At 42.7% G+C, this 18854-nt stretch overlaps 3 protein-coding genes across 4 annotated transcripts; 2 read left to right on the top strand and 1 right to left on the bottom strand.

Moving 5' to 3' along the window:
• The first annotated feature begins 59 nt into the window (after window positions 1-59).
• Window positions 60-3964, top strand: ccdc43 (coiled-coil domain containing 43). The gene is made up of 5 exons (XM_085783889.1): window positions 60-242; window positions 731-821; window positions 1557-1692; window positions 1856-1911; window positions 3121-3964. The coding sequence occupies exons 1-5, from the start codon at window positions 69-71 to the stop codon at window positions 3306-3308; spliced, it is 645 nt and encodes a 214-aa protein (XP_085640015.1). The 5' UTR covers window positions 60-68; the 3' UTR covers window positions 3309-3964.
• A 28-nt stretch (window positions 3965-3992) lies between these two features.
• Window positions 3993-9827, bottom strand: meioc (meiosis specific with coiled-coil domain). 2 transcript variants are annotated; one of them, XM_085783888.1, is made up of 8 exons: window positions 9715-9827; window positions 9316-9419; window positions 8308-8480; window positions 7947-8051; window positions 6236-7736; window positions 6001-6135; window positions 5442-5619; window positions 3994-5361 (listed from the first exon to the last, which is right to left on the bottom strand). In XM_085783888.1, exons 2-8 carry the CDS (start codon window positions 9376-9378, stop codon window positions 5156-5158), a joined length of 2361 nt encoding a protein of 786 aa, XP_085640014.1. In that variant the 5' UTR covers window positions 9379-9419; window positions 9715-9827; the 3' UTR covers window positions 3994-5155. The 2 variants fall into 2 exon arrangements, with proteins under 2 accessions (XP_085640013.1, XP_085640014.1); XM_085783887.1 differs by lacking the exon at window positions 9715-9827 and having other exon boundaries at window positions 3993-5361; window positions 9316-9417.
• A 1001-nt stretch (window positions 9828-10828) lies between these two features.
• fzd2 (frizzled class receptor 2) lies at window positions 10829-13142 on the top strand. Its single transcript, XM_085783886.1, has one exon. It carries the CDS (start codon window positions 11039-11041, stop codon window positions 12683-12685), a length of 1647 nt encoding a protein of 548 aa, XP_085640012.1. The 5' UTR covers window positions 10829-11038; the 3' UTR covers window positions 12686-13142.
• The last annotated feature ends 5712 nt before the right edge of the window (window positions 13143-18854 follow it).

Genomic DNA, 18854 nt, shown 5'->3' with positions numbered 1-18854 from the left:
ACTCGCCTTTTTTGACAGGCAATGACAAAGGACAGCCGTGAGCCACGGAAGGACCCCAAAGGGCCAAGATGGCGGCGCCCGGGACAGACGCCGGGGAGTTTGAAAGGTGGCTAAATGATCGGCTGGACGCGCTGGAGGTGGACCGTGAGGTGTACGGGGCTTACATTTTAGGAGTCCTACAAGAAGACGACACTGTCGAGGAGAAGGAGGAAACGCTTCAAGGGATTTTATCCGCATTTCTGGTGAATAAGCGAAGCGGCGTGTCCCTCTCAGCCTCCGAGGCTGCGGGCTCATTTGTTGCTGTCCGTCTCGTCCGCCCTGCGTTACTGAGTATCAGCTGTCATTTATGGAGTAGGATGACCATGTTAAGACGAGACACAGCAGTGTTTATTAAGCTGAAATCCATGCGCTGCAGTCAGCGGTCCAGGCTGCTCTCCCCTGCTGCGCCAAACCCCATTTAAAAATCTGCCTTTTTTTTTTTTTTTAACTTAGTTGTAGTCCTGAGTAATACAGGCAGCACTTACTATTGTACGACTCGTTATATTCCCTAAAGGTATTCTGGTACATTCGGCTCATAAATGTACTACCCAGAATCCATGATGCCATGTCATGTTGATTTGATTTGATGTATTTTATTTAAATCCCCGTTAGTTGATGCAGTACACGTGTGTTGAGTTAATTTGATAAGCTGCAACCTGAACTTGACTTCTGAATTGTCCTTTGTGTGCAGGAAGAGGACACTTTAGAAGATGTCTGCAAACAGATCATCAAGGAGTGGACAGAGTGCTGCAAATCAACAGCAAGAACAGATGCTGATGATGGTAAATATGTAACTTTAAATTAATCCGTATTCCCAAAATAAATGAAATGTGAGATGTTTTTCTCCTAGAGGCTTTCTTAATAAGAAATAAAAAGGGAACAGGTTATTAAGGTTGGCATGATCTTGGGGAACTCTTGCAGAACAGTAGATGCAGTACTGAAAAGTTTCTATACCAAAAAAAAAAAAAAAGACATACAATTATTTCAAAAAGAAGTCTCACTCCCAAATCAGGACAGCAGGCTCATCGGCACTTTTAAATCTTGACCAAACAGCAGAGACGGCCTGCTACTGAGTTAAGTCTTCAATACCAAATAAACATACAGAGGGATTAGCTCTTTGAGCTTGAAATCATTTGCTTTGAGTTTTGGAGGCAAGCGCACAACGATACTTTGTTTTGCAGAGAGATTAACATTTCCTGAAAAAGAATTAAACAGAAGCCGTTCCTGAGTCTACTGAAAAGTTTTAGTGCTCCGAGGGAGTGTTTATGCTATAAAGTCATTTCCACAGTTTCTTTTTTTATCAGTGTTGTTATTACTGCAAAGAGACAGTGCACTGTCTACGTAACCAAAACAATGAGTGCTCCAGTTTTAGATGCTTGTCCTCATGGCTCCTTCTGTTACTGTACCCTCAAACTGACTGAAAAGAGGGTTTTTTATTGTAATGTTCATTGTGATTGTGTTGTTATAGTGGTTACTTTGCAGTTTGACTCTGTTCTGTCTTTTTTTTTTGTCTGTAGCTGAAGTCCAGGCTATCGCCAGCCTGATAGAAAAGCAGGCTCAGATTGTGGTGAAACAGAAGGAGGTGTCTGAAGATGCAAAGAAAAGAAAAGAGGCCCTCCTTGCCCAATATGCCAACGTGACAGATGAGGAGGAATATCCTTTATTTTTGCTTAACTGTAATGACAAGAGGGTCAATGTATACATCCATGTACTAATGATTCTTTAACTGTACAGTAACATAAGGGAGATGCTTTCTTTGTCATCCAGTGAATGTTCCCCTCAGAAAGACAGTCAGTTGTTTCCTTGACAAACGCACTGAAGCTGAAGAGGAGGAGCCAATAAGTGGAAATAACCTTCCAGGGAATGATAAATGTATCCTTTCTGAATCAGAGGCTGTTCAAGTCAAATGAATTTAGATGTTTGTGTGTTATGAACGGGTGGTGGAACAGTTGCATAACTCTGACTACACAACATACTTACTATCATTTACACCTCTGTACTGGGTGATACAGTTTTAGAACAGCCATACATCTTTCCAGTTTGTATTGGTAGCAGAGTAAGAGGGCCACTCGTGAGAGGGGGGGATCTTTTTTTTATTATGCACTTTGAGAATTGAGACGAAATGTTGAGAAAGAGTTGAAATGTCGAGAAAAAAGTCAAAATACAATGTCGAGAATAATTTGAAGACACATGATATGATATCAATTAAGTATGCAGTTGCACACTCCACTTCTAATTTGATGGACCAGAGGGGATATTTTGACTTCACTCTCGACAATGTATTTCAACCTTATTCTCGAAGTGCATATTGGAAAAAAAACAACCCTCTTCTTTTCTTTCATGAGTGGCCCCAATACCCTTCTGTAAAAACTGATGTTAAAGCAGAAGTAAGTGGTCCGGTCGTTTTCGCTAATGCTGCGTTCGAGGCAGGCTTTTGAAATCGTAAATTACAGCTTCAAGTCACAACTTACAACTTTGTAGCGTTCCAGGCAACCCACTCGTGTTTTTCCGACCTGTGTTACCTGTGAAAGTCACTATAACGGCCACTCGTAACTTCCGACCCGTGAACTCGTACCAGATCAAACTGATACAACTTCACAGGACGGAAAAAAACAAGTCTACGAGTTTCCTTGAACGCACCATAACAGTCCTCGTCCCTACGTCGCCACATTCACAGCGTCCCTTGGCTGCACACACAGCCCTGCATGCCGTTCTCTCTCCTCATTGGATAAAAACTGTAGGATACGATAAATGTTTTCTCCTCGGCTCAGAGCAGAGCAGAGTGACTGACAGACCCGTGTATGTAAGTGATTGCTGTCGGAAGATATAACTATTTAAGACTTATATTAACACAAATATATCACTTACTTCTGCTTTAAGTTCATAGACAATATAGCAGATTGAGCTCATCAGTATTAGTACAATTACAACATGTCTCTGAAAAAGACATAAGTGTAATACAATCCTAATAACTGGAAAAATGGAAGTGTTCCAAAACTTTTCACCACTAGTGTATGCAGAGGAAATGCATGAGCAGAGTACATTTGCTTTCATCCAGCTGTCCTTCACTGAGAGTATCAGCCCTGTTTAAGAACACCAACGTGGAGGAAGTGCTGAGCAGACAAAAGCAAAAGCGGGACCAGGCTCGTGATGACGCTCAGAAGAAGAAGGAAACGGACAAGATGCAGCGGGAGAAGGACAAACTCGCCAAACAAGACAGGAAAGAGAAGGAGAAGAAGAGGACACAGAAAGGCGAACGCAAAAGATAAAACCAAGAGAGAGGACACTTTATTTAGGAAAAGGTTTTCTAACAAGACAAACATTAGAAAAGAAGAAAAAAGTCATTGCCTATTTTTAGTTGAACCTCATTGACACCTTCAGTATGTGAATGACTTCATCATAGCCTCCTTGTGAAAAATACTTTCTGCAGCTCTCTGTGTAAACAACAATGTGCTGGATGTTGTGCAGGTCTGGACACTGATATGTGAAGTATGTGGTCATAGGAATAAAGCGGCAAATCTTCAAATGATGATTGCAATAGTCGGTCTTGTGTCAATGACAAAATAAAATACTTATTTAAGTCTCTGCCAGTATCGCTTATGGTACCCCTGAAAGTTACCCCCGACATGAACAAAGTATTCACCAAAAACATAAATTGGATTGATTGTGGTAAAAAAAAAGGAGTTTCTTTTATCATCCTCTGTGCCAATAACTCGCAAATGCCTTCCTTTTCTGCACAACCTCTAAAGGCAAGTTTTCATTGCTCTCGGTTTGAGTTTTACCGTCTATGCATTGTGTGAGAATAAGAACAAAAGGACCGGTTGCTAAATTATACCTCAAATATATCATGTACCATGATCTGAATGTTTATAATGAGGTTCATCATCTTTTTAAGGTAATAAAAAAACACTTTCAGCAATTTGAATTGTTTATTTTTTTTCAGTTTACATGGCAAGAAACAAAGGAAAAACAAAGAATGAACACATGCTTTGTTTTTCAAGCATAAAATTAAAGGGAACATAACAACTTGCATTAATATTCACAAACCATAGTGCTGACACAGAATAAGTCTCCATACTAATGCCTGGAGCTTTACTCGCTTGGTTATGCATACAAGCTTCAGTCCCTAGTGGACAAACAGTTAATAGTTTAATGATAATGATATCTGATCATACTACATGAAAAGTATCAGGTGAAGCATGTGATTAATACAGTTAAATTTAAAACCCCCAACGTTCAAAGTTTCAGTATCTATTGTTACAGTTTAAACCTTTGACTAAATTGCAGATAAATAAGTCAAAATTAAAGTTTCAGAAACTAACTAAAACATTTCAGAAAACATTGTATAATTTAGCACATTTCAAGTTTAATTTTTTAACAACTATGTAACATATCTCTGATAAGAAGCTTAATAATAATGCATGTTTTTCAAAATATGTGATTGATACACTTTATATTTAAAACTTAAATTTTTCTTCAGGAGTTTGAGTACTTTCACAGTTCAAACTTCACCAAATTGCATACAGTATGAATAGAACTTTTTTTTCTGATTAAAGCATATTAAAGTTAAATAAGACAACCTGAAGCGGCAGAAACAAATCGGAACATTTCAGAAAACACTTTAATATTCAGCATGTTACTTTTAAACTACTGCCCTTTTGATTCAATTATTGCTTGGGAATACCCACAACTGTGGTTCCTTTACATTCCAATAAATAAGTAAAACAATGAAGAATTGGCTGAAACCCTTCATATAAATAGTGTGTAACTGTGATGGATCAAGATTGGTGTAAATTTAGAACTGACACTAATTAATGATAAATGAAACGAAGTTAAGATGCAGCAGCATAAATTACATTTCATGCAACTCCCACATGACCAAAGTTATTGCCCTGGAGGTCTTTACTGCTAAAACACGCAGTCATCATTAAACTTCAAATCTCATTCATCTCATATTTTGCAGTGATCAATGTGTTGCAGGTAAAACATCACTATAGACTTGCAGGTGAGTAATACTATTAAAACATGTTTTTACATCACCCCGATGTCTACGGGAATTTTAATCAACGGGCAATTCTGGTGTGGATTCAATTAAATCAAGACCTTTTCCTCATGCTTATTGCCTGTTAAATCCTAATTTAAAAGAGTATCCCTCAAAGGGAGAAGAGTACTGCTCTGGATGCGTGGCCTCCTTGTCAACGTAGTGGTCTGCCCTTTTCACAGGTCGTGGCAGTGTCATCTGGAGAGCACACCACAGGGCTTTGCGGAGCTTCCTCGTAGTAGCAGTAAGGTCCTTCAATGCGATGACCAGTAGCTGGACATCTAAGAAAGTAAAGCAAAATTAGGACGGGCTGCATATCAGACAGAGGGTTGTAGTTATGTGTAATGACAATATGAGTTACCTCTGTCCTCTGTGAAATGAGCTCTCTGCTGCTGGTGCTTGGACATGTTGGATAACTCCTCCTTGCGTCGTGCTTGGGTGATGCAGATAGCCATCTGATGCCTGTTCAGTGCCGTGTGGATGCCGATATGGAGGGGAATTTTACGCAGAGACTCCATCCGATCCAGAAGACTTGCCACCTACAGGATGGACACACACATCAGAAAAGGTGATACAGAATATTTCAACTTTCAACTTGTCACCAAAGTTACGGCAGCCGATGGGATTTATGCTTCTTTGCTGTTGGATTTATAAACTGACTTGTTAAGAGAGGTAAAACTCGCTGCTCAGAGTTGAACCTCTGGATCTTTTACTTTTTTAAACAAGGTCCCATAAAAAGAAAACAAGAGCAAGTCCCATAAAGTTGCATTGCAAGAGGAACAGGTATTCCCTGTGGTTTTTCTCTGAGAAGAATTCAAATGTACAAAATGAAGCTGCACACCTTCAGAGCATAACATAGTAGCTGTGACAAAACTCACCTGCAGATGTCAGTATAGAAGCAATGTATTCAGGGGTCTCACCTTTGCCTGCTCCCTGTTCTGTTTAACAATGAGATGATCAACTCGTGTCGGGTTCGGTGGGGTTTTGGGAGGAGTAGTGTTGGCCCCTGCTGTAGTCCGTTTCCCAAGAAATGACTTGCTCAGGATCACCTCTGTCTAAATGAGAAAACAAATAAGAACATGAGAAAATAACTCTTCTGAACAGTTCTGATTTGGACATTCTCTGACTAGACAAAATTTTATTTGGTAAGCATACCCTCTTTCTCTCCTTCTCCAAACACCTCCACTGCTCGTAACACTCATCCAGGGAGAAGTAAAGCCGAATCATGGGTCCTCCTTGATTCATCACCATTGAAGTGATCATTGCAGACGCCATGCCATGGTAACTGCTCTCTCCTCCACGTCTCATCATGTCACTGACACGCGACTTGAAAGCTGCGGACTCGCTGCCCGACATGTCGCACACATCCATGCCAGGGCCGCCATTTTCATAGGGGAGTGTGGATCTGGAGCTGAGGTTAGAGTTGAAGGGCATGCTGGGACGTCCTCTGAAGTCACAGATGGGATATATGTAGGGCATGCATTGCTGTGTATTTCCTGCACCAATCATGTTGTTTTCTCCATTAAACCTCTGAGACTGCATGCCGCCCTGAAGGTCAAAATGGGAGAAAACCTGCTTCTTCTCGCCCTCTCTCAAGCGAATGTTGGTTGAGGGTCTGGTGGAGACGCCTTCTCCCAGAAAGCCGGACATTTGCATCATCATCTTTTCTCTCTGCATCTGTGGCTTGTTCTGTATCTGGTCCTGCTGCATCATGTGATGTTTTGAAATGTTCTCCTGAATGTTCTCTCTTTGCATGCTCATCTTGTTCTTGTATTGGTTTGGGAGTTTTACAGATGCAGAGAGTGGTTCTGGTGATTGCTGGAAGTACTCTGTGTTTTGAGAGTTGAAACCAGGTAGAGCTTGAAAGGCATCATGTTTGAATGTTTGTTTTCTAACTCCTCCATTTCTTTCCCTCTGTACTATCCCAAATTCACCCACCAGCTGTTTTTGGGTCTGCATTGCAGGGGCACTTTGTGTTGACACTGCAGGAGCGGTGATTTTCCATCGTTCAACCATGCCATCTTCGTGGAGCATGCCAAATGCCTGCTTGTGCATGTTTGGAAAGTCTCTGCGACTGAGGCTATCATGCTCACCAGCCATGAACGACTGAAAACTGCTGACCATTTGGTTAATGTCTTGTGGCACATTCTGCTCATTAGTCGTGGACTTGGCACCGCTCTGGATGTAGTGGTCTTCATAGTAAGGATCAAAGCAGGGGCTGTGTATTTCGCTTTGAGGTCTAAAGACATCACAGAGGTCAGGGAAATTATTTACTGGTCGATGAGTTCCTCTGTCTTTATCGGCTGACGACGTGTTGTCATACTTGCTTTGTTGAATCTGTGTGTGTGGGTATCCATTCCCCATGTTGTGCACCGGCAGGCCTGGTGGCAGTTTCTGAGGACGGAGGGTGTAGCTTTCCTTGTCTCCATTAGATAAATTAAAAAGCCACTGTTGATTGGTAGCAAGGCCATTGGACTGTTGACAAAACTCAACATCTTTGTCCATCGACTGTCCCTGTGCTTTGTTGAAAGCCTCCCGGGATACATAGTTTGGAGGAAAGGTGGGATGTTGTGTTTTGGCCTCTGATTGAAAATACTGTTGCAGGTCTTCTTTCAATGTCTTAGGAGACCAGACAGGATTACATGTAGGTAGGCTCCTAAAAGAAGAATAAAGAATTTCCTGTTAATGTCTATATAAATAATACAATGCATGTTAAATAAATAAATGATAACTACAGACTGCAACATGAACATATATACTCAATATCGTGTGTTAAACACTGCAGTATCAATGCCATGAATTATTTAATACAAACTGTAAATTATATATCCTACCACTAAAAGGTGAACGTTAAACACTGACATACCCCTCACTGAAGAAACTGTCCTGTGAATCTGCTTCATCCAAAATATTTGACACTAGACCCTGTAGATCAGTTTCTCCATCATAATCAGTATTATCAGTGGGCTTCCTTCAAGAAGAAAAGCAAACACATTGTCAGAATTACAGTCAGATTTTCCTTTCTTTCTTTTAAAACATTAATTTAAAAGCATGGCTGATGGCTTTATTTCTTTTCACTCAGTGTATTGCCTCTCCTTTCCAGAGTAAAATGTCAGATCATATTGGACCAAACAGCTATGTGATTTCCCAACACTTTTGAATTACATTTAGGAAAGGGCAGAAGTGAATATCACACACTTATTCTGAACATACGTAAAATTGGATACCTGTTTTTAATGCTGTTTTGGACAGAATTGATAAGTTCATAGGGATCATCATGAGCATTGTGAGACCAAGGCATGTAGGATACTTGGTCCTGTTCCTGCAGTGAGACGGTAGGGACAGAAACAAAGGGCAATATTGTGTTTCCATTGTTTCCACCACCTACATTTACGCCAGCCTGAAAGAGAGATAATCAAAAGTTAAACAAACTGAAGCTCATCCAAAAAAGAAATTATTACTGTTTTTCTTCCCACTGATAATGATCAATGCTACACACAAGACTTATTGAAAATAACTGTTGTTGGTGCCAAGAAACTTGAAACAATTTAAGAATGTAAAAAGACAAATAAAACAATTTAAGTTTGATGATTAATTCATTGACTAATAAGTGAGTTTGTTGATTTAATTTTTATTTTTTAGTTATTTTGATGATGGAACGGTCAACTCAATTATAAGGATTTGCTCATTTTGCTGTTTCACTTTAAACTGGGCTCTAAATAAGATTATAAAACGACTTCAACGTCATGAGACATCACTTTGGTTTTCTTTAACTCCTGGCTTTTTCACAATGACCCCCTGAGATTTTCTGCAGTGTTCACAGTTTTATTTTTATTTATAAAACTAAATTTAATGAATTTTCTTTTTTATGTAAATCCTTTGGGGTAGGGGGGGGGGGTCACAAATTCATCTACATTTGTCAATTCAGTTGAATGACAGTGATGGTAAAAAGGTTAAGCTTTGTGTCTGAGGTACATAAGTGGATATGAATCTTTTCACCCTCAGGGAGAAATGGCAACTGAATTAGGTTTTTTACACACCACTACCACTACAGAACTCTGTAAAGGCATTACATTCATTACATTTGAATAACTTTGGGATTTTTTTTTTTTTCAAGAACTGAATTCGGTATTTTTTATCACTTTTCATAAAACCTAACTGTCCTATACAAAATATGAAGGTGACGACCCAAACCTACTACCAAAGATATTCTATACCGCTACTACTGTACTTACCTGACGCTGATATGTCGGAAAGAGTGAATTCGCCATTGTGCTGTGATGCCCCTCAAATGCCATTCTGAACTCCCTTGAACTTGATCTGATCTTTTACTCCATTTCTAATGTACAAAATACATAAAAGTGCTCATTGTTAATAGTTTGGTATGACATTGTGAAAGTTATCATTAGCGGACTGCTTTTTCAGATAGAGCTAAAGTTAACTAGCTGGATGAAAAAAAAACTAGCCGTTAGTGAATCAAGCTAACGTTAGCAAGTTGTTAACGATAATTTGGCTAATTTTGGATTTCGTCTTAAAATTAATTTCCTACCGGTCAGATTTTGGCAAACTTCACCGACACAATGAAGGTAATGTGAATAAAAATCGTATACGTCAAACACGGAGGACTAATTTACCTGTTTTACGTGAGTCAAGACTTCAACAGTTTTTCTTCTTGGTCAGTACATTATCTTCGAGTGGTCGCGTGCCCCCCTGCCCTGTAATTCAACCCCCACCCACGTCCCATTCCATTCACCCCTCGCGACCTGAGCGCCCATTGGCTGAGACGGACGATGATGACGTAACGACTACGATTTTGGTCCAATTAACATCAAGCAAATGATCTGATCGCATAGCAACACGATAGGCACTCTAGCAACACCTGCTTCTGTCACAGGCCGTGGTGTGGCAAGATACGGTATTGTAAAATTCAGAGAATCTAATTTGTACTGGATATAATTTATCGAAACGAAATTATGAAGATTATTATTTTTCTATTATTGTTATTACTACTATTATTGTTATTATTATTAGTAGTAGTAGTAGTAGCCTAGTAGAAGTAGTAGTAGTAACTTAATAGTAGGGGTATTAGTGGTAGCAGTATTTTTTATTGTTAGGATATTATTTGTCCATTTATAGATTAAGTAGCTTGATTAAATTGAAACAAAGGAATTTAGGTTCGACTAATACATTTTCTTGTTCATTTTCTCACACTGAAACGTGTTGATTGACACATAAAAACACAAAGTTGGCAAAGTCTGCCTCCTTCCGTGGACTTATTAGTTCAAAGGGAGAACTTGAAAGTCTGGTTGGGCCACGCAATACAGCTGTGGAGTCAAGTTTTGCCTTTGCAAAAATGACACCGGTAAACAAGAGACTTAACCTTCAAAATAAAAGCACGCACTTTTACCAAAGTGGTGCACACGGATTTTAATTAGCATATTATTATCATTATTATCACTATTATAACAACTATTTGTATGGTTGAATGTTAGGTTTTGTTTAGGGTTAAGGTTAAAATAGGTTTCGTTTAGTTTTTGTGGCCTGTTAAGAATCCCCTACATTGGTCATAATTTTTATAGAGTAAAAAAAACAAAATATATGAAGTAAACGAAAGTAAAGAAAGTTTATTTGTTGCTATCCTGCTACCTTGGTTTCCTAAACTAAAAACGCTGCTCCGCTGTCAGGGTTTTATATTGAAAGTCATTACCGGAAGTCGTGCTCCTCACTCTGGCTGCCTTGACTGTGGTGAGGGACGGAGTTGTGGAAAAGAAAAAAAGTCAGCCAGCAGCGTCCGAAGCAGAGACCAAGCGCAAAGATCAGACCACCAGACTTTTTCCTCAGTGGGAAGTTACTCTTGCTGCAGAGGTAAGCTACTACTTGCAGAACCGATGATACACGCCAAACAAAGCAACTACAGCAAGTTAAACGGGATAAAGTTCGTGTCTTAAGACTGAGAAGATGACTTTTTACACGACCTGGCGTGTTGCTCTCCTGCTACTGCCTCTGCTTATATCAGCCCAGTACCAGGGGGACAGCGGAATAGTCGTCCCGGACCATGGATTTTGCCAGCAGATCACAATACCTCTGTGCACGGACATAGCCTACAACCAAACTATCATGCCCAATCTAGTGGGCCATTACAACCAGGAGGACGCGGGGCTGGAGGTGCACCAGTTTTACCCCCTCGTGAAGGTACAGTGCTCGCCAGAGTTAAAATTCTTCCTCTGCTCCATGTACGCGCCTGTGTGCACGGTGCTGGAGAAGGCCATCCCTCCCTGCAGGTCCATCTGCGAGAGAGCCAAGCAGGGCTGCGAGGCTCTCATGAATAAGTTTGGCTTCCAGTGGCCCGATCGGCTGCGCTGTGAAAACTTCCCCGTGCTGGGAGACGGGCAGATCTGCGTGGGCCAAAACGACTCCTCCGCCGCCGCCGCCACCGTCCCACCCATCATGCCTGTGCCGGGGACCCAGGACATGACAGTGGTGTCCACACACGACAGGCCCTTCCGATGCCCCTCTGTTCTCAAAGTGCCCCCGTATCTGAACTATAAGTTTCTGGCGGAGAAGGACTGTGCAGCCCCCTGTGAGCCAACCAGAAGCGGTGGGAACATGTTTTTCACTGACAAAGAGATTCATTTCTCCCGCTTGTGGATTCTGATCTGGTCTGTGCTTTGTTGTGCATCCACCTTGTTCACTGTTACCACCTATTTGGTTGATATGCAGCGCTTCAGATACCCCGAGAGGCCCATCATCTTCCTTTCTGGCTGCTACACCATGGTCTCCATAGCCTACATAGCTGGCTACTTTCTGGGGGACAAAGTAGTGTGCAATGAAGGCTTCAGCCCCGATGGCTACAAGACCATCGTCCAAGGCACCAAGAAGGAAGGCTGCACCATCCTCTTCATGATGCTCTACTTCTTCAGCATGGCCAGCTCCATCTGGTGGGTCATCCTGTCCCTCACCTGGTTCCTGGCAGCAGGTATGAAGTGGGGCCACGAGGCCATCGAGGCCAACTCTCAGTATTTCCACCTGGCGGCCTGGGCGGTGCCGGCCGTCAAGACCATCAGCATCCTGGCCATCGGGCAGATCGAAGGCGACATGCTCAGCGGGGTCTGCTTCGTCAGCCTCAGCAACCTGGACCCTCTGCGGGGCTTCGTGCTGGCCCCCCTCTTCATTTACCTCTTCATCGGGACCTCTTTCTTGCTGGCCGGCTTCGTGTCGCTGTTCAGGATCCGCACCATCATGAAACACGACGGCACCAAGACGGAGAAGCTGGAGCGGCTCATGGTGCGGATCGGGGTGTTCAGCGTGCTCTACACCGTCCCCGCCACCATTGTTATCGCCTGCTTCTTCTACGAGCAGGCCTTCCGCCCTCACTGGGAGCGCAGCTGGGTCATCCACAACTGCAGGAGCCTGGCCATCCCTTGCCCTCTGCAGACCGGGCCCCGCATGACCCCAGACTTCACCGTCTACATGATCAAATACCTGATGACACTGATAGTAGGCATCACCTCTGGGTTTTGGATCTGGTCTGGAAAGACCCTGCACTCCTGGCACAAGTTCTACACGAGGCTGACAAATGGAAAACATGGGGAGACCACTGTCTAGAATTTTAAAAAAAGGACTCTGTATCTGTGTGTCGCTGCATGGGACTGACTTGTGTGTTATAACCCGTTTCTCACGAGTGGCCTTACAGCGTTTGCAATCGCCTCAGCTTTACACACGTACGCCATACTGAGGGCTCCAGTTCGACAAAAGGACAAGCTGGATAAACAAGGACTGAACCTCACTGTCTGAACAAATAAAAAGCATCGCTATGGATGCCATGTGCTGAAATACTCACTCTCCCCCCCCTCCACCTCTTTCGCTGGCTCTTTTCTTAAAAGCCACCATAAACTCAAGGGGAGTGATGATCCAGCACAGAGAGCGGGGAAATGAGCTGTGGACGAATGACTGTTTATTCTCATCCCTGAGCATTTCATGTGTAATTAAGTGAAACTGTAAATAGTATTTGTACAAACACAAAATTATATATTTGTATTTAAAGAAAGTAAATACTTTTCCTTATCTGCCAGTGTACCTGCTTTACTTTTGCACTGTAAAAATGCCACATAAGCATAGGTAGCCATGCTCCTCTTTTTTTTTGTTATTATTATTATTAATCGCTGCTTATGAATCATATTCTTTATTTTTTATAGATGTAAAGAATGTCTACATTTCAGTTTGTTGGATGATATCCAAGAAGCGTTTTCGGTTCAGGCCATTGTATTTTCACTTCATCTTTAACCAGAAACATGTGCCGAGTTTCAGATATCATCAAATAACTATAACAAATGTTTGATTTTTGCATTCCTAGTTTAAAAGGAAAAACAGTATTTGATGTTTTTCTCTCTCTTTTTTGCCCTTCCTTATGTCCACTATATTTCAATGATTAAATACTGTCTTAATTACGAGTTATTTTCTTTGATAAAAAGGTCAGCCATGTTTTTTCAAGGGGGGAGGGGAGGGGGATGGTGTCACACCTGAACATCTGTTGCCTCAGACTGGCAGGCGACAGTAAAAGAGATTATTGGAATTCTTAATGGGAATTAGCTTCTTACACAAGACAGTGGTCGTCTGAGAAATACGAGGAATGAGTTTATGGCAAAGCTGTTGACTGAACTTATCACCCACTCTGTCAGTGGCCTATGTTCTGAAATATTTCGCATCGACGTGTTTTGTGTCTGAGAAACAGGTGCCAACCTGTAAGAATGCGGCGGAGGACTTCCTCGCACATGTACACGAACATCGCCTCCGAGTGCTAAACAAAACAGGAGCCCTCTCTCTGCCTGTTGTTAGAGTGAGGGCTCAGTTAAATCAACAAGAATCATCTGGCAAGAGAGGAGTTTGTGCTGTTGCATAGGTGTGAAAATGTTCCTGCCTGCCCCGTTTGGTGCAAGGAAAACAAGGGTGTTCAGATCTGCTGTGGTGTTATTTCTCTGGAGCCTCTCCGCTCTGTGCCAAGCTGGAATCCCCCAAGCCATCCATGGCTGAAACTGAACCTTGTCTGCGGTGATGTCATGAAGTAGATGGGTGTGTTGGAGAAAGTTGATCCTCTTGCCTCAGAGCAGAGGCTCCGAGCATTTGAGAGCTGCACGCACATACAGTATTGTGTGCTGTTCACATTGTTACTGCAAAGAGGCGCATAAGGCTGGTATAGACTTCACCTCTGCAGGCTTTTGTCTAACGACTGACATGAGCTTTAGCAGAGCAATGGACCTCTCATAAAAGTCATGACCTGTTGGACAAGTTGATGTTTGCCTTACTTGCATCCTTATCTGGGGTTAAATAAAGATGGCTTGTAATAACAGACAAGTAAGACTGATTAAAGGTAGGAGCAGATACTCTGAGGGCGGAAAACCCATAAATCTACCTGTGCTCTTTCTATTCTGCCATCTTACACCCCCTCTGCCTCGGCCCTCCCTCCTTCCCTCCCTCCCTCTCTGCGCTCAGATGAATGGGGGGAATGCGAGTGAGTCAGTGGAGCGGTGCTGGGCCTTTGCTTAGTGACAGACAGTCTCCTGTGTGCTGCTCACTTCAAAGCGCTGCTGAAACCTGACTAGCTCCTTGTAAACAGTGCCGTCTGGCCCGAAGGCCCACTTCCTGCGCTTAACTCAACTTAATGGCTGGCTTGTTTGGCTTTGCACTGAAGCAGAGAAACGAATGAAGAGCGAGAGAATGAAGAGAAGCGGCATGTGGGTGGGGTGCTGGTGGTAGAGAGAGTGAGATTGTTTTAAGGTTGTTCTCTTTTTTTTTGAGGAGGGGGGGGTTTGGAGAGCATAATGGAAAATTCAGTGTTATTTGGTTGCCTTTGTCTTTCTCCAGGGGAAAACAACAAAGAGGAGAAGAAAAGGAGAATCCAAATGAGGAGAGACGTGACTGTGATTTTGTGAATATTTCGACTAAAAACTTTGGATCTGAAACCATCAGAACTAAATGGAGTCAGATGCTCTGCATTTAACTCATGCCAGGAAAAAAAAAGCGCTTCTCAAAGTAATTTTCTCTGAGTAGATCTTGATGTACAGTACATGTTGCATGATCCATCAGGGGGATTTTTACACAGACTTTACCTGTCGTGCAGGTTTAGAATTGGAAGACACTGAGGTTTGTAACGTAACAGACCCAGTTCGAGGCAGTGGTCTCTAATCCGGAGGAGATTCTTTCCTCTTTAGTGCTGGTGCCCAGTTTTTCAGTGGCTGACGTCTCCCATGTTGTTGATCTCAGATCTTAAATCTTGCATGCAGCCGTTTCCTGCTTGCTCGAGGGCAAGAAGGGACAAGCCGAGGATTGGGGGTAAGACGGGAAGAATGCTCTCAGAGCTGATATTATGATGTTGCTCTCATTGGAAGAAGGCCTTGGCATGTCAGAGAAGGATCACGTTGTTAGTCAGAAGCGCCAGTGTTCTCACTCTTACTGTGGAGCCATTGTTCACGTTTACACCCAGCGTAGCATGAACATCTTTTTTTATTTTTAACCCTATAAGAATTATAGTATTGGGGCCTATAACGGGTCTTGGAGTGGACAAAGGATTGAGGAACAGAGAAAAACGGGGGGAAATAAAGGGGAAAAGAACTAGCCAGACATGTAGTAAGCCTGTTTCTAATCAAAGTTTGGCACGAGCTCAAGAAGAACTCATGCTCTGAAGGCTAACGCTGGATTAGTTGCAGTCATACATTATCCTAACCATAGGAGAGCTGCTGAGACTTTCCAGAGCACACACTACATCTATCTGTCTTACTCTGCCTTGAAAAACTCGACAGGAAGTGCAATATGTTCTCTCTCCTCCCATCACGGCTTTCAGAGGTGGCCACTGCGAGTGGGATGGAGCGTAACAAGTTGGCAGGAGACACGGAGGTTTAAATGTACATTTCAGTTTCTGACTTTGATTCAGGGCCTTCAGCCATAAATACTGGGCCTGACAGTCGCCATCAGGGGGGTGTCCTGCTTTTATCCATTAATCTTCTGTCCACTAAAATATAGTTTTTGAAAAATGTCTGAATTCAGAGGAGTCCTTTTCATTGAAAAATGGATGATAAATGCCTGAAAACATTAATATGAACATCATGACATATTTTTCTCAGAGGCCATGGTTGTGTTTTACTGTTTAAGAAGCAAAAACTAATATTGATAGATGAAAATAAATAGCAATAACTTTATTTATTTTAATATCACTATGATGATTCTGCCCAGTTTCTTGTAAGCTGGCACATCACATTGCCTAAATGACAGTGACATAATACAACAGAAACCGTGGGAAGGGGGTTTAGCCCACCAAACCCCCTTACTTTATATTCTTGGTGGCTCATTTTCATGCCTCATGCACAACCATTTGGCTGGGATTTTATTGCTCATAGGTGCACTGACCGCTCAGGGGTGGCTCTGACATGAAAACAAACACAACAGTCGGGAGGAGACTGACCCTGTCAGAGTTTTCTTTACCACCACCACCCACTGTCCTTTAGGGCAGAGGTAAAAGTAAGCAAACTGTCCTTCGGGGCAAAGATCAGGGGGCAAAGTGTGTGTATACGGTGTCCGGGTGGAAAGTGAGGGAGTGCCTCAGAGCCTCTCCAGCTGCTGAGCAGAGAGGTGCCGACAGCTGCGTGACAGATATTTTGGGAGCCTGCAGCACGCCTGGGATAATAATGGGCTTGACTGGGAGGGGTGTGTGTGTGTGTGTATGCGTGTGTGTGTAGAGGAGGGAATGGTTAACGTGCATCCAGACACCACAGTATGTACACAACCATGTCACTCTCGTAAACGTTTGGGGGTGATGGTGCAAGTAGCAAATGATAACACAAGGAGGGATGAGGTGTCTGGTGTTTGAAGCTACTGTGTTGTGTCACTGCGCAGTTGCTGAAATTTGACTCAGTCGTAGTTTAGTAAGTTGCAAATTTTGAGCTGTTGAATTGATGGACCCAAAACCTGAGCTGTAAATAGTAATTCTGAGCTGTTGGATGCTATTTTGGCAACAGTCAGTGGGCGGACGTTAGAGATAATAATGTTATGATGCGTTATAAATCACTAGAATTATTCATATTGTCCCACTGATACAACATTACAGTACAGTCAGCTAAACTGAATAAAGCAGTGCAGCTCTAATCCAGACTGTTACTCTCCCGTGGGCCCCAGTGAGGCCTCAGGCTTCGATGATGACTTATTGAACAGGCTCCTCTCTGGCGAGGGCCGACCCCCCTGTTTTAATGGAGGCCCTCTTAACAGCTCTTCTTGAGGAATTTACAGCCCCGGCCCCGTCCCACTCCGGTCTAGGAGAGGGAAGGCGGGGAGGGAAGCACACTGCAGCCTTGTCCCAACAGAGCCAGAAGTGGAAATGTACAGCTTCAGGCAAGGTGGCAGCAGAGCTCCTGTTGGAGTGCGTGTGTGTGTGTGTATATATATGTGTGTGTGTGTCTGTGCCCGTCTCTCTCTCTCTCTCTCTCTTTCTGTCTGTGTATGTGTGCATTCACTGGGCTGTTATGTGCTTCGGAGCTCGTGTTCATGTGTGTAAATCTGAGTGAACGAGTGAGTGGAAATGGAGGGCTCCAGTTCTGTAGGTTCTCTCTGTAATTTCACTCTCTGCACAGCATAATCGCTTCCATGTGGGCCCTCACCAACAACAGAGGGGTGGAGGGACCTCATTGCAAAGGTGGGAGTTAAACACATAGACACATGCAGGCTCACAAATGCTCTCTCGTGGAGACTGCCAGAGCTTTTCGCTTCACTGCTGGATTGCCTGATTTTTCACAATTGATCTGAAAAAAAACAATACTTTGAGAGTTGCTTACTTACTAAGTGATAATATATATGATTAACTGTTTTGCCATCAGCATATCAAACCACAAGTGTGTGATCTCTCAGACTTGCGTGCAACTCTGATAAAATCTTCAGAGTTTTTCAATCTCTTTATTATCTGAAATAGCAGGAAGACTAATACGCCTAATTTATCCTCACTGGTGATTTCCTGTAGAAATACTTTAAACTTTTGCGGTTTTCCTTCTTGCATCCTTTTTTTTTTTTTTTTTTTTGGACTAGTAGCTGGTAGCGGCTCCCACCACACATGTTGAGCTGTCGGCTTGAATGGCCCCGAGCGCTGCTGGACCAGACAGTCACGGTCAATGTGTGAAACCAACGGAGCGAAAAACAACAGGACCTTTTGCACAACAGGGTCAGCATTTAAAGACACCTCTAACCGAGCTCATTTGCTGGTTCAGCCGCAGGGAAGTGAAATAATAAGGCAAGGGAAAAAAATCTCCACAGGAAGGATGGTATTTTAGGATGTAGCTACACATACACATGTGTAATTTAGGGCCATATTTCTGAAATGAACACTTAGTGCTTACCTATAGTGTTGTTGGTTGTGCATTTTATACATATCTGCTTAAGTCAATATTGTTACAACAGTGAACAACACCCCCTGCTGTTTTGGCACATTTACTGCCACAGCACTCACTAAACATAAAGATAAAACACAATGAAATGATCCCACAGGACCAAAATAACTATTAATGTTGAATTAGTTTTGACGGTGCTCGATTCTTTGTATAAATGCTGGATTAACTTTAATTTGACAGTCCCCCCCCCCCCCAGAGGAGGACCCTTTAAAGAAGTTGCGAGAATAGTTAGTGGTAGGCCAAAGAGCAGCTTTGGCCTCTCAGTAATGTACTACAGCCAGAGGCAATGCAGGACTGTTTTGTCCTGCAAGCCTTGGAGCTGCTGTGGGAGAAGTCAAGGGGGGTCAGTG

Source organism: Trachurus japonicus, chromosome 8 (genome assembly GCF_045865225.1).
Source record: "Trachurus japonicus isolate A0001 chromosome 8, Traja_1.0".
NCBI lineage: Eukaryota > Metazoa > Chordata > Actinopteri > Carangiformes > Carangidae > Trachurus > Trachurus japonicus.
The sequence above is the reverse complement of the archived record's forward strand: the minus strand, read 5'-3'. Positions and strand labels throughout refer to the sequence as shown.